Source organism: Saimiri boliviensis, chromosome 3 (assembly GCF_048565385.1).
Source record: "Saimiri boliviensis isolate mSaiBol1 chromosome 3, mSaiBol1.pri, whole genome shotgun sequence".
Classification (NCBI taxonomy): Eukaryota; Metazoa; Chordata; class Mammalia; order Primates; family Cebidae; genus Saimiri; species Saimiri boliviensis.
Genome location: NC_133451.1, coordinates 57,173,281 through 57,189,454, shown reverse-complemented (window position 1 = coordinate 57,189,454; position 16,174 = coordinate 57,173,281). Strand labels below are relative to the sequence as shown.

At 32.2% G+C, this 16,174-nt stretch overlaps 1 protein-coding gene across 31 annotated transcripts in view; it reads right to left on the bottom strand.

The window, feature by feature from the left end:
- Window positions 1–2,805: 2,805 nt before the first annotated feature.
- The window catches only part of ADGRL3 (adhesion G protein-coupled receptor L3), an 846,433-nt gene continuing 833,064 nt past the window's right edge, over window positions 2,806–16,174 (bottom strand). For 13 of the 31 annotated variants that reach the window (XM_074396184.1, XM_074396178.1, XM_074396177.1 and 10 more), the window contains 3 exons: window positions 11,263–11,391; window positions 6,701–6,718; window positions 2,806–4,752 (listed from right to left, as the gene is read on the bottom strand). In XM_074396184.1, the coding sequence (XP_074252285.1) occupies window positions 3,953–4,752; window positions 6,701–6,718; window positions 11,263–11,391 (947 nt within the window). In that variant the 3' untranslated portion in view covers window positions 2,806–3,952. Of the gene's footprint in view, window positions 4,753–6,666; window positions 6,719–8,629; window positions 11,392–16,174 lie in introns of those variants that run through there. The other 18 variants (XM_074396190.1, XM_074396193.1, XM_074396197.1 and 15 more) reach the window with 5 other exon arrangements.

Below are 16,174 nucleotides of genomic sequence, written 5' to 3'. Positions count from 1 at the left end.
CTCAAATATAGATCTTAAAGATTATTTCCTTAATATGTCAACATTTTTAAGATATAATGGAGATTTTATACAGATGATAAACTACATCTTAATTTCGAGTTATTGTGAATTTTTTTTTACAGGAAGTTAAGGATATTTCCCTTACCTGCTTTTTATTAACATATTTTCCTAATTATTGTTACTTTAACATAATTGTTCTCATGTCAGTTCATTTTTGTTATTATGATTATTTTAGCACAGTAATTTATTATTCCAATTCAGTGTGTTTAATTATAATATAGTGGAAGCAAGAAGGGATCCCCATAAAATTTAATTGGAATTCCAACCAATTTCTCCTTCACAAAATTTGGACATTTATCAATCAGGAACAAAGGCTATGCAACAATCCATCAATTTCAGAATTAACTAAACGTTAGGTCCACTAGTGTCCTGATAAAGTATCATGTGAACTATATTTCAAAGAGGAAAAACAACCTATTCTAAAAATGTTGCAAAACTATTATTTGATGAGAAAGTGATCATTTGTTTCAAAAGCATTAAGTTTTACTTCTAGTTGGCTAAATAAGCTGTATTATGGCTGTATAGTGTATCTGTTTGATGGAAATTTACTTCTTACCTGAAAGTCAGATGAACACATAAAAAATATAGATAAGTAGGTCATAAATGTCTCAGGATATTAAAAAAATCGAGTCACAAAAGGTGGTAGAAAAAAGAAAAATTTTAAAAATCATTAATTAATTCATCAATAGCTCTATAAGAAAATGTATGAGAAGAAAAAGATTCAAGTGCAGGAATTCAACCTTTGTTAGTGTAAACAGGTCAAAATGAATACATTAGATATATGCAAATGTCTATCGAAATGTATGTAAAATTAGCTCCTTTATCCACTTTATTTTTTTATTATGGTTACATAAAACTTGTGGGGGAAATCTCTCCCTGTTATAATCTTTGGGATCTTAAGTCTTTCTGAAAACACAGCATTTATGACGTGTAGAGTTCAAAAATCTCACCCTTTCATCTTGATACAAGAGCTTGGTTGTAACTGTAGTGCTGAATGTTCTTCTGCACCATGTATGTATTCAAGTGATCTTTCTTCAACTCGATCTATGTAGAGTTTGAGAGGCTACCTACTTCAAATTTCCATATAGAAACACAAAAATAATGGGCAGGGAGGTAGCAATGTCAGAAAATCAGCAAGCTGAATTGAGGTAGTTTCCCCATTTTTCTGTGAAACCAGCTTCTCACTGACTGAGTTGCTTTCATGTAGATTACTGTTTGACAAACAAGCCTAAGTGCTCATAATCCACAGACTATATTTGTGTTTCCGAAGTTACCTTAAACACATCTAAAAAAGACTCGTTTATTGCCAAATGTATTCTATGTATCTGGTGGGTTAAACGCCTTGGAGGTGCTAATATTGCCATAGTGTGTTGTGAGAAAACCTAATTACCATGAAAGCTTGTGATTCTCCTCCAACGTAGAATCTGTAGACTTAAAAAAATTTCATGCCAATTGACTAAAAAGGAATGATACATAAAATATTCTGAGGTGATGGGAAGGTTTTGATGATGCACTCTGGCCTAGCAGATTTATTTTTTGTCATGTATTTATAAACTATATACAGATTATTGGCCATTCTCTAAACTGCTTCTTCTCATCTTGATTTAAGATAGTCATTTATAGATGGGTAGTGTTTAGATTTTTGAAAAAGGAAATATAGCAACATAAAACACACTACAGGAGAAATTATAATTTGGCAGATTCCTTTTAACTTTGCCCTAACAAGGGATCCATACTTGAAAACTGCTATAAAGAATCTACTGTAATTGGAGATCTAGAAAATTTCTTTGAAAGAACTTGCTTTATCTTCTCCTGTTTCCCTCATACATATAATAAGAAAAAGAAAACACAAATAAAGTCTTATTGTAGCTTTATAAATGAGTATTCACTTTGCAGCTTTTAGAAAATTGAGTGAATCTGAATTTCTAACATCAAAATGGAATGTACACAGGAGGAAAAAATGTGACTCATTCAGCCCTGAAATTTGATATTTACATCTCTGATTGAATATGATTTTTAAAGTAAGCATACTGGCTGCAGCTGGTTTATAGATAAGCAAATATTAACATATATATTAACCTTCTCAAAATTAAGTTATGCATCCGAGTTCAGCCAAAATAAACATGCCCATCCCATTTTTTCTGGTTTACTTTGTCTGCAAACCTGTATGATTTTGTGCTTAGGTTATTCATCTAGGCAGATTGATTTCTTCTGCATGGCTCATTTGGGCCACAGAGGATTAGCAAAGATTATGTATTGAAAACAGAAGGAAACAAAGGCGAGAAATATAAAAAGACTAATTAATCATATAGTACATACATCAATACAATATCTTCTAAATCTCAATCAGTTGTTTATTGGTTGGCAAACAAGTTTCACTTTTACAACAAATATTAGTAATGAGGTCATCCAACTTTGAGACCATACAAAATGGATCATAAATTAAAAAAAAATTATGTGCTGCTAATTTACCTCTTGTATTCCTACGTTACTCAAAATCCTGTCAAATAAATAAATTTTCCTGTTAATAAACAGAAGAATTTTTTTTTAAAATCACTTCAAAATAACTTGACCTTTCAGTTCTTACTATAAGGGAGTGAATTTCCTCTAAAAATTGGTAGTGCAGGTGCCCACTAGGGGATCAGACTGAGTATTCAGCATTTAATGCCTATGGAAAACCATTTTCACATGCAGAGGCCCCACTAGTTCTATAGACACCTCTTGACTTCTAGAATCATAGCTAGTGTTCTGGTGATGGACTGCTTGCCAAATACGCTTTGCATGACAACAAATGTGCCCTGTAAACATAAGAGTTTGTCCTGCTCTAATTTGCAAAAAAAAAAAAACACTGTTGGAAATATTCTGACTGCATAAAGATATATAGTGAGGGAAGGAAGTCTTATTTATTTTATTTATTTTTTGTAAAAAATAATTTGTTTGCATTACTAGAAAATGATTCTTATAAAGTGATAGTTTCATTTATTTATTTATTTTTTTGCCAGGTGAAATTTTAAAGGAAAAAAAAAAAGGCAAAATAGAAAAAAAGAAAGAAAAAGAAAATGAAGGAAGAAAGAGAAGAAAGGAAGGAAACTTTGCTCTCTTACTGGTAGACAAACTTGCAAGACCAGCACAAAAGAAAAAGAATTTTTTTTTTTTTTTTTCCTACTACATTAACAGGACTCAAATTCTGGAGGAACAGAAAGCAGACTATATGTGCAATGCTAGTATCTGTACATTACATAGAAATTGTTCAACTTTTTTCTGCCATTAGTTTTATCATCAGTTAATACAGCAAATCATAAAATATGCATTTAGCATATAATTCTAGAATTCCCCTCCATTTCATTATTAATTTTGTTGTTTTATTGTTTTCCACAGCTATTCCAGCTGTGGTGAATTCAGGTTATGAGTGACCAAAACCACTAGGTGATACAGTTTTGCTTTGCTTTTATATTTGTGCGTCACTCCAATATAGATGCAGCATTGTTACTAATTTCAGACAACTGTTCTGGCCTTTCAAAAAGCAGGTCCTTGTAATTTTAGTAACAGAGCATCAGAGATGTTAAACCATACACAACATAATTCAACAAGGCCGCAATGAGTGCCATTTTCTTCATATCTTGTTCATTAACATAATGAAGTCTCCATCTGAAGGGGAAAGGACAAGAAAGGATGGGGTACACAGGGGAATTTTAGCAGTTATCTTTCTCCCCTGGGCTGACCTAAAAATCCCATTAAAAAAAAAAAAAAAAAAAGTCTGAGAGTTTGTGTTTGTCTGTTGAGGACAGCATAAAGATTTAGGAGTACACACATTATTACCACTGCTTATATCAACTCAGAATAGTCAACAAGGTGTTAGCAGTTTTGTTGGTTTCAAATTCTGTGTCATCTTCTATAGACTAGTGACCAAATGAGCAGGTCCTTTTGAACTTCCCTCGGGTAGGGTCCCATCTTTGTTGGGAGGAACTATAAATCCATCACTGCTGCCACGACCTAGCTGGTAGTAAGTGTGCAGCTGATGGACATGGTTTCTGGAGCCTAGGTTTGGCATGCTTTTGTAGTAAACATCTTCGGCATCACCACATTTGGCCGGTGGGGGTTCGGTCTGGGTGCTGGTGGTAACACTCTCTGTGGCGGCCGCACCAGCCAGTGTCGGCATGCTGGTATAGAGAGAGTCTCTATGGGGTGACTGGAGCTCTTCTGTGTGCTCGTTGGTTAGCAAAGGGAAAAAACTCTCACTGTGGTCTTGGGGGATCCGCCTTCTGGTATAATGGTGTGGCTGGTGGTTCTCAGTGGAGTATACTCTTGGGGGCAGCAAAGGAGCATCAGATTCCTCATGAATGAGTTCCAGGCCCAAACTCTCCTCATGGTTAAACGAGGTGGCATCATCCAGGACAATGGCATCATCTTCCCTTCCACTGCCAAGGTTATTCACCAGCTTGTTCATCAGATTCCTGTTCTGTTCGCTGGAGCGCTCATGGTTGTTCAGGTAAGAAGGGATGTAGTTGGAAGTGAGTTCCTTCAGAATCTTTTTCTCTAGGGCGGTCTCGTTATGGTTATAGCCACGGTCTATGATTTGCACACAGTTGCTCAGGTATTCACCGCTGGCAATGCTGTAACTATTGCCATGGTTACCATTCAGTGGTAGAGTATCCATGACACTTGTATCCCTGGCATTGTTCAGAAGCCCCTCTGAAAAAGATTACAAGATACTATGACATTGATATCCAACAAGCCAAAGAACACACACACACACACACACACACACACACACACACACAAAAGCAAAAACATTCAACAACTATGAAATATGTATAAATTGTTAGCATTTTTACTTAAGCATAGAATATTTGGAAGGAAACAGAAAATACTATTAAATCTATAAATGTGTATAATTAGACCAGTGATTGAAATCATATAAATGGGAAAATCATATTTAAAATAGATCTTTAAAAGAATTTTTAAAAACCTATAGATTATCAATTTGCAACTGCCACACAAACACTACCTGATATTATTTGAAGTATACTTATTTATAACTTGGAAAAATAACATAAAATTTTGGTATAGACATTCATAGCTTTCAATTTATACATATCAAAGTCAATTAAATAATTCATTACCTTTAATTTTACATATTATCTTAACATCAAAATAGGTATAATATTAACATAATTCATGTGTGGTACTTTTAATATACTTGTCAAAAGTAAAAGCAACAAGCAGTGTCTAATAAATTAATGTTTAATTTTGTAAGTTTTAAAACAATCCCTACATACAAAACCACAAAAGGATTATGTTAAATTTGTCAGAATGATGAGGTCATGAAATAATGTTTAGTCAAATAAATGGCACATAAAAACAATTTACACCTAGGAATTTTCAAAACAAAAGTATTCAAATTTACTTTCTAATTTTTTTCTGCTATAAGCAATTTGGTTGTTACAATATACTATCCCATAAGTGATATTTTTAGGGTCATTAGATAATACTAGAAAAGATGTGTAAAGACACAGGTATCTGATTCCTAAAAACATTGTGTCAGTATTAATGTTACCATTATATAATGAGTGATGGATTTGTGTGCATGTTAAAGTTTGGATTTAAAAGAATATAAACATTTTATTCAGGTAGGAAACAGCTGCAGTGAAATAAATTTGACCACATATTTCTTCAAGGTTTTTGCATTCCCTTGAATGAACAGAAATCCGAGTATTTATAATAGTTTCACAAATCACTTCAAATGCAACTACAAAATGAAAAAACACATTTAACCAATACTGGTAAATAAGAAAGTGTGTTTATTTACAGAAAAATTAACTGTAGAATTCTGTTAAACTTCTTAATACATTGCTAACTTGTGAAAATATAGCATTCATTCTATATCTGTGATGCAGTTATTTATAACAACTTGAATAGTTAATTAATGGTTTAAAGGATGTGTTTCAAATATGTCAATTTTTATTTGGACTCCTGAGGCATACTGTGTATTCCAGTAATACAATTTTCAAAATTAGCAATTCATCAAATGTATTAATAAGCAGCCATCACAGATATAGGGTGAAGCAATTTATTTTCATTTTATATCTTGTAGACAAATCCACAATGTTAAGAAAAAATAAAAGTAAATGCTTCTTAAAGGGCTGTATGTGATGGGTGATAGCTGCTGCAGAAGCTGTTATGGTATGCTTGATGGTTATGATTGAATGGCTGATGCATTGAAACACACATTTATTATTTCTGTTTGTCAATGCATTAGGTACGGGCTGTAAACAGCCATTGTAAAATAAAGTGGATATGTTGCACGTGACACATTTTTATGATGGAATGTACTAATAAAAATTAAAAGTTTATGAATTACTTAGCAAAAATAAATGCTTGATTTAAAAACAATTTAACTCACACAAACATTACATGAAACTTAACAACTATGCTGATTATGTGACAGAATAAAAGAATCAGACAACAAAAGCGTCTAATCTCTATTAACATATATTTATATAAGTCGATTTATAGGCTTTTTAGTTTTTAAATTGTGAGATGAACTGTTTTTAATAACTACATCATCTATATGTGATGCAATAAAAGTGAACTAAAAAAAATTACATTTGATATGCAATGTTTAGCTTTACTCCCATACTTGTCTCTCTGTAGGGCTCTAAACGACAGCATGAAGAAAAGGAAAGAAAAAACAACAAGTAAGCTTACAGCGACAGTAGAAGAAACATGAGTAAAAAGCAAATTGATGATATGCAGAAAAAAGAGTCAAAGGAAATAATTTCCACTGCCCCAAAATTCATGAGTCTGGGTTACATGACTTATCATAATTAAAAATACTGAAATGTTAGTCAGAAAACAAGAAAACCCCCTTAACACATGCTAATATAATGAGTCTTTAATAAGCATTTCCACCGTTTGTAAATTTCAAACAAATACACACTTAAGATTATCACATAAACCAAGGAGAGTAAAAATTTGAGGGCAGACCATGACTATTTTCACCAATATATTTCAATGTCACATATGTGTATGTGTGTTACAGTATACCTGCTCCAAGGAATATTATTTAATTCCAAAATTTTTCAGTAAAATTATTAATAAAATCTGAAACTTTTATACAGAGAGAAACCAGAGTTGAAGACTTTCGTAATTGTGTTCTTTTTTTTAACCGCCTTATGTGTCTTCTCTTTTCCTGCACAAAAGTTATTTCCTCATTATAAATATATAAATGTTTTTTATCAGTTTTAAATAAAAACTGATCAATATTGTCATTTTTGGAGCTCATATTCAAAGGTTGTGTAACTATGGAGATAAAATGATTAAATTTATTTATTATTCTGAATACAGAAAATGTGAGAGGGGCAAATGCAACTAACAATATTAAGTTTTCTTCTGGATTGTTACACAATCATGTGTAAGCAAACATTTTAAGAGTTGATCCTTTAAAAAACAATTCTATCAAAATTATTTTTTTAGGGGGGAAAAAAAACTTATTTTAACCAGGTTAACAGAGTTGTTCTTGCCGGTTTTGTCTTCAAAAAGAGTAAAGTATCATAAAATAAAAACCAGCAAGTTCTCTGGGCCAGATCATTTCAAAGGGTTCTAACTTACTATAATTTAATGACAGTTTAAAGAGACAGTTTTGGTACTTTAAAGGTTGATTTGCTTCTCAGCAAAAAGATCAACAACATTTCAAAATGCAGAGGAAATCTCTTTTAAGGTTTCAAATGAGCTTTAGAACAAACATTTGAAAGGAAGAGCCAAGCCAGTGTATCAAGAGATGTAAATGCTTGTAGGCTCATTATGGCTCATTCCTTAAATCAATGCATTTTAGAACTGGAAAGCACATGAGCAATCACTGAAGTTCAATTTCCACTTTTCAGAGAAGAGGAGCCTGCAGCCTAGAGGGGCTGAGCCTTTATCTAACACCACCCTGCTAATATGGCAGAGCTGGGATTAAAAAAAAAAAAAAGTTTTCCAGATTTCTTCCAATTCTGTCTGCTGCAATTTCCTTCACTTCACATCTGCCTTAGGCTTTGAAAACCATGGCAGAGTATCTATTTATATACATTCTAAAATGATCTTGTGTTCTTACCAACTGAAATATATTCTTCACTATATCCCATTCTACAACTATGTTTCTCTGTAGTTTTAGAATTACATTAAATTATTTTAAAATGTAAATTATTTTAGCAAAATCATGACTTCCTCTCTAAATTATGTTTTGTTGACACATTTTTGTATAATGAGATTTATCTTTACAAAAATTAAATTCCTAGTAATGACAAGAAGATAATGGTCCAGAAGTACTCTGCATGAAATTTTAAATATTTCCAGATAGAATCTGAATTCATTATAATAGAAATATATTATTCATCTTCATTCCTAATACTCTATGCCTCAGTGACACAAGCATATCTTTACATATTTTAAATAAAGGGTGTTACAACCAAGAGAGATACTTTAAATCAGAATGCTTCTATGCTTGGATAGCATTGGTGCAACTGAACCAGAGGACCCACAGAATAGAACCAAGTGGTAATTCAACATAAACCACTCCAGTACATACCGAGCCACCTATATTTCATGTAAGATTTCACCTTGCCAGTAAGAATATAAGTGCATTCATCTGAAAGTATAAGATTAGTAGCAATATGACAATCACCAAGATTTATTTTTGGTCAGTGGTAAAAATGAATTATTTTAAGCACTACCATAGTTTCTTAACATCTTAAAAAATATTAAAACATTAAACAGTGTTGTTTAATATTAAAACATTAAATTCCACCTCTGACTCTGAAAGACATTAATAAAGGTATTTAGTTTTTTTAAAAAGTCAGTAAAAGTTATTGCGTTTACTTGAATAAAAGACAAATCCATTCAGAAGAATCCTTTGTGTATTTATTGATAATCTCAGTAGCAATTACCATAGATCCCAAGAATAAAAGTTTGTATCAATATAGTATTAATTAAAATTCTTACATTGTGAGAATTGCAGTTTGATAGTTTTTATACAAGTATTCTATCCTTGGAAAAATCTCTTACTTTAAGATACTAGTAAAAATAAAGTAAGACAAAAAGGCAGATATTGAATTAGAAAAACGATACAGATTAATAAGTGTTACTTGTTTATTATATAAGAAGTTAGAAATTATATCTGAATTAGCAAAAAAGCTAAACAAAACGTGGTCCAAGTTTATTACTTGTTTTAAAATCATTACGTATGACTCTTCTGTGTAGGGTGAATAAATGTAGAATACATTTAATTTCCAGATAGGGTGAAAATCTTCATTTAACATTACTCAAAATTTACTAATATGTCAGCACATGTTAACATGTTCATAATGATTCAATTACCTGTCACTTGTCCTAAGAAAAATAAAGAAAAAAACAAAACAAAACAAGCCTTTATAAGGTCTAATAAATTGTCCTGCCAAACCACATCTGATGCATTGGGTAATCTATAATTCTTTGAGTGCTACAATGAAATAGGGACATTGAGATATAAGAGACATTTTAGGTGGGGTAACCAAGAAGAAAGACCCAGAAACTCTCATATTGATGGTTCTGATTCATTACAGAAATGGAAGACTAAAGGAAGACAGGTTAGCTGTTTACAGGCATTTAAAGATTGTCTCAGACAGCAGAAGAACACTTTGCTCTTCTTTACTCTGGAGGCCAGAGAACAATTTCAGCTTAACGGAAGGAAAAATATACATATATCACAAATGGAGTGTTTCAACAATAGAATATATGAGATTCTGAGGTGTGATGGGCCTCATTAGAGGAAATGTTTAAGCACACGCTGACAGAACATCAGCAATGATGTAAAGAGAATTCAATGAGCTCTATGCCTTCTGATTCTAAAGACATGTATCCCTTAAGAAATTTGAAATTGAAAGTGAGCTGAATTATTTCACTGTATTGACAAACGTCTTGACTATTTTCCTGAAGTCACTTTTGACTTTGGTGTTTCTGAAATAATTTAAAATCATCCTTTGTATCTGGCAAGATGCCTCCTAGGGAAGCTCAGATGGTTTTGGATACACAATGGCCCTGTTAAAACAAATACATCCTTTTTTGCAATGGCACATTCACACTAAGTTGCACACACTCACACTACTAATCTTTCACCTGTGACTGAGAAAGAAAAAAAATCCAAAGATTTCCAAAGAGGATATTAGAAATTTTATTCAAATTGACTAGAAAATTTAAATACTGCCAATCACATTTAACTTGAAAGAATCATGGAAGTCTCTTTGTAATTGTGAATTTTTATTTCAAGTATGATTTTAAGTAAAAGGATCACTGACTAAGACTTTTATAAAACTTTTATTTGAATAATTTTCTCTTGTGGTCTCCTTATATATGATATAGTTTAAGTTTTCTGTGTCCTTAACACATTTTTATACTCAAGAAAGGTAGAACAATTTCCAAATGCTTATATTGTAAGTGGTTTTAAAGAGATGTATGATGGACTTTTTTCTTTTTTGCCTGAGATACAATTAATTTTTGGATCATTTTCAAGCTGGAGGTTGTACAGAGGAACCATACTCAAAAGCTTTGTTTTTAACGTGTAGCCACAGCAGAAAAAGCAATTTTATGAGCTGCCTGAGCCAGCTCTTATTGGTAACGGCAGAGCTAAGGCAGAACCCAAGCTGCTATTGCTAGTACAGTATTTTTATCTTCCACTGCTTAGTTCAATGCAATTTTCCCCAGAGTTGATTTAAATGCTTTCATCAGGACTAATGGTTTATGATCAGAGTGGACTTTATGGTATAACAAAGTAAGATTTATTTTCTTGACCTTGTAATATTAAGAATATTGAATCAAGTCTTCTTTCATCTTACTTACCTTAGGAAAATATCTCATTTCTCAAAATAAATACATAGGTATTTAATATAGAAATAAATGAACAACAAAAAAAGTACTGACAAACCACAATACATTTTATAACATCATGGAGAAACAAACACATATTGATGAATCAGGCATTTGTATATCAGAGGGGATCCATTTCTTACTAAGGAAAACCTAAGGAAAATGGAAAATAAAAGCACCAAGAGGGGTGGAATGCGAAAGGAGTCTGCATGTCTGCTTCCAAAACAAAGAAAGGCAGGAGAAAGAAAAATAGAATGTGCCCATAAAAGCTACATAAAATGGGACTCTCACTTGAAAAAATTAAGATAAACTCCAGCACACCTTGTGCGTTGTACATGCTGACAGAAGGGTTGTTACAGACCGCCGGTTCCCCCAGCAATGTATTATAGGGATTGTTAGTACCATGCGGACGAAGCAGAGCATTGCTTATAAGATGATTAGCCATGGCTCCTGGAGCAGCCCCATAGAAAGACAGAGAAAAAAAAAAAAAAAAGGTCAATCAGGCAAATGTGTTTGAAAAAAAGAAAGGAAACATTTAGAATGACAACAACTGATATAGTCCTGATTACAGGCAGGCAGCTAACTAGACTAAAAAGATATGCCACTTAGAGCACACATTTCCAACAATGCACATATCTGAGTCAATGGGAAAGACAGAAAATGATTTACAATGTTGATTAAGCTACATTTAAGGTTTTCTCTTTCCCAAGGTGTATTCAAGAATATATTCCCATGCTTGCTAAAAATGAAAATGAAAATGAAAAAAATCAAAATCTAATCCTTCATACAAACAAAACACAAAACAAAAGCCAGAAAAAAAAAGTTTAAAACACAAAAAGAAAAGCAAAAATTAAACATAAGATTCCCTCATTCACAGAAACCATTGGGCTATTTCCAATGAAAATAAAAAAGAGTAAAAGGCAACATTTATGATAAAACACTCATTTGGAGAGCAGCTGTTGACACAACAGAAGAATCTGACATTTCTGAAATTCTATGAAGAAGAATCGTTTATGATGAAATAATATAAAATACAATCACTTATTAGTACACCATGGCAAGCATACTAATTTGGTGATCTTACAAATCTGATAAAAAATCATATAGATGCTATTTTTAAATATTTTAAATAAATTATTAACTTTATGATGTCAAGCAATATACGTATATATAATTCAATTTTCCATTTTCCAATCGGTTGTTTGAACTTTGACATAGCAATGGAACAATGTTAAATTCTTTCACCCTTTTGTGAATACTTTTTGTTCTTAGTTTTTAACACCATCAGTACGAGTTGCAACTTTCCATCCTCCAAAGCCATTTAACCAAGAAGCAAAAGATCAGAGGAGTTTTATTAAATATCCTTTGGATATGTATGAAAATAATAGACAGAATTGTATATTTGTGTTAGATGATAAATAAGGAAAAAGTCACTGAGAAAAGTAAAATACAAATTGCATGGGAATAGTCATGTTGAACAGACAGGTATATACTAATTTAAATATGTGTATTAGAAAATGAAAACACAAGTTATAGGCTGGGAAACAGATTTGTAAAACAAATTTAGAAATATTTGTAATCCAAAAAATAACTAGTATCGAGCATGCAGAAGGAACTCTCAAAAGTCAACATAAATAAAAACTAATAACAACAACAAACACTCCAATTAGCATATGGTTCAAAGGCATAAACAGATATTTTGTGAAAGAGGATATACAGGTGGCAAATAATCTTATGAAACCAATTGTTTTTGGCCTTAGAGATATACAGGTTAAAACCACAATGAGATATTACTACATATCTAAAATAAAAATAATAAAAAACTTTAAATGATGGCAAGGTTGCAGAGAAATGAACACTCATATATCATCAGTGGGAATGTAAAATAGCACAGCCACTCTGGAAAACATTTTGGTGGTTTCTTATAAAACTGCTTGTGGAATTACCATGATACACAGCAACTGGATTCTGAAACATTTATCCCAGAGAAATGGAAATTTATGTTCACACAAAAACCTGTACATGAATGCTTATGGCAACTTTATTTGTAGTAGCTCTAAACTGGAAACAACACAAATTTCCTTCAACTGGTGAGTGGTCAATCTGTAGTATTCCCGTATCACAAAATACTATTCAACAACTAAAAGGAACTACTGACACACATAAACACTTGGACAAATCTTTAGAGAATTATATTGAGTAAGAAAAGTCAATCCCAAATGGTGACATGGTATAATTCCATTTATACACATAACATTCTTGAAATCACAAAATCACAGAAATGGAGAACAGATAAGTGGTTGCCAGAGGTTAAAGATGGATGATGGAGGTAAGTATCGTCAGGAAAAGGCAACATGAAGCATCCTTGTGATGATAAAATTATCTGCTCTGTATCTTCACTACGATGGCTTAAACACACACTTACTTTGTAGGTAAAATTGCACAGAACTAAACACATACATACAAATACAATTAACTACAGGTTAAACTAAAGAAATTTGAAAGAGTGGTAGATTCTATCAGTATTCATATTCTGGTGTTTCAGTTTAGTTTCACAAGATGTGAGGGAAACTGGATAAATGATATGTCTCTGGGTATTATCTCCTACAACAGCATGTGAATCAACAGTTATCTCAAAATAAAAAGCAATCTAGGCTGGGCACAGTGGCTCACACCTGTAATCCCAGCACTTTAGCAATCTATATTGAATTAATGAAACAAAAAAATGCAACTCATAAAAAGTGCTAAAAATGAGAAGGAAAGACTGGGTGATGGTGTTTTTAATCTTTTCTAAATTACAACTCTTTGTCAGAGTAAATTATCAGTTAACCATGAATGTCTTAACCTTGACACTGAAAAAACGAACACCTCTTGATGGAAAGGACATTATCACTTGTCAGATCCCTAGAGTTGGAAGGCATCAGTTCATTCAGGAAATACTTCATGTGTTTGCATCCTGTATTTCCTGCAAGAATGAGCATATAATTGTCACAGAATTTTCCCCTTTCTAAGTGTTCAATAATGGCTTTCTGAAGATACGCAACATATACATCTGAATGTTCTTACATAGCACAATGGCAGATTTTCAATCTATTATGTACTGGGTCTATAAGAGTATTATTTTCCATTAATGAATTAATCATATACGATATTTTACGAGAAAAAAAGTTTATCATAGTGCCTTTCAGACAAAAAATAAAAAATAGTACATCTTAAACATTTATATTGTTGATGTTAAGATTAATCATATTAAAACAAATTATCTGTAAATTATACTTCTCATCTCATATTTATTCTAGATCTTTTTCAAGTAATAAAGTAAAATTACTGTCCTAATACAAATAGTTTCTAAAATTACTCTAAATAGCATTTAAATAGAAAATGAAAGGTATAAGTTAAAATAAACTAGCATACAAATCTTATATATAGTGGCCCAAATTCTTTATACCCGCTCAAAGATTAAAAAAAGAAGGGGGTGAGGTATCTATGGCTAAGGCTTACAGCTTCATCTCTCCATATTTCCCTTCATTGCTACACATGATCTAATTTGAACTAATTGGAAAACAAACAATAAGGTGAGGAGATTGCCTACCATTCTTCTTCCTTTCTTCATACAGTTTCAAAAGTAAAATGTTTCTTTGTCTTAAATGCATATATATTTTTTTCTATGTTTATCTAAAAAAGATAATTTCGAAAAAATGAAAAATGCACTTTTGAATAAGGGACAATTGAATTGGGAAGAATCAAATGCAAGCAAGAAGCAGATTACTCAACTTGTTGGTTTCTGTGTTTATCCCTCAGTTTATTAAAAAGCCAAGAATACCAGAACAAAAAAGGATTAATCACACAAAAAAGAGGAGTTTCATAATGGAATTCTAATGAAACTATCAAAGATTTTATAAATAATCGACATGGTTCTATCTAGCTTGGCATATATTTCCCTTTCAGTTTTTCTAAGTGTTTTCTCATTTTGAATGTATTTTAAAAGTACTTTGATCAGTGAAATTATTAATCTGAGAAGACAGTTCTAAAGTTCATTTTATTTTTCTGTCATTTCTGCAAAGCTGGAAAATACAGCAACAATGGCAGAAATACTATATAGCAAAGTGTTATGACACAATGGTGGCTATATGGAACAATATTCAGTCTCAGTCATGTGGCTTTGATAGGACGCTTCTTCACATCTCAATGCAATACAGAATCAGTTATTGATCTGTATCATAATGAGTGTCATGCAGTCATCATTGGAGATCTATCTGCTGTTTACACTGAAACCATATAAACACTTATAAAACATAACATGAAACTCGTAAGGAAACTGTATGTTCCTCTTTATCCTGGTTATTAAGGACCTTTTCCTGACAGAAGAATCACTATTCAAAAATCACTGGCTTCTTTACTATCTAGCATTCACTTTCATGCTTCATGCACCATTTGAAATCAATGTAATTATTGCTTCTGAAACTAACTTTAGATCTACAAATGGAGTCATAATTCATATGAGGTCTTCAGCAATAGCAACAAAAAAGAAAGGAATGGAATTTGATGATTAATGTTTTGCAAAGTGTATAAAGACACACAAGCTCTGTGGGTTTGTTAGTATGAGAGAGTAAGGGATACGTCTGAGTAATAAAACAATTATCTCTCATTTGATTCATTTAATGTAATAATTCAATAGTTTTTCATGACTATTCAGGGCTTGGAGTGGCTTCAAGAGGACATTCTTCCTATCCCTATTCCAAACAAGCACAGTTTTTCAGAAGGTACTATCACATAGTTCCTACAGTCCACATTCACAAAATAGGCATTTCAATTATACTTCTGAATGGTAGCAACCCAATATGTCAAACCCAGCTTGCTCCCAATGCCTAGATCTTTTAGCTAAAAACTTGGGCAAAGCTGTCTTCACCTTTATGTGCAAAATTACTTTTGTCTTTTCTTTGTAGCTGCACTGCATTTTCTTATCTCTGCTGAAGTCTATTCTGTTTGCTTTTGGCTGTCTCCCCAGTTGATTTAGGTCACTTTTACTTCTAACACTATCTTTCAGGATTCTGTCTATCCTGTCTCTTCCTCTTCTTTCCAATCAGCTTCTGATTTGTAAATTTCCCTTCTAATAGCTGTGAAATTGTTGAACTCTTGCAAGAAGTTCAGTGTTTACAGACCATCTGTCACTGTTTTTTAGCTGAAGAGTTGGGCTTATTGGTTAGTCAGTTTGAAGACATAAATACTATGG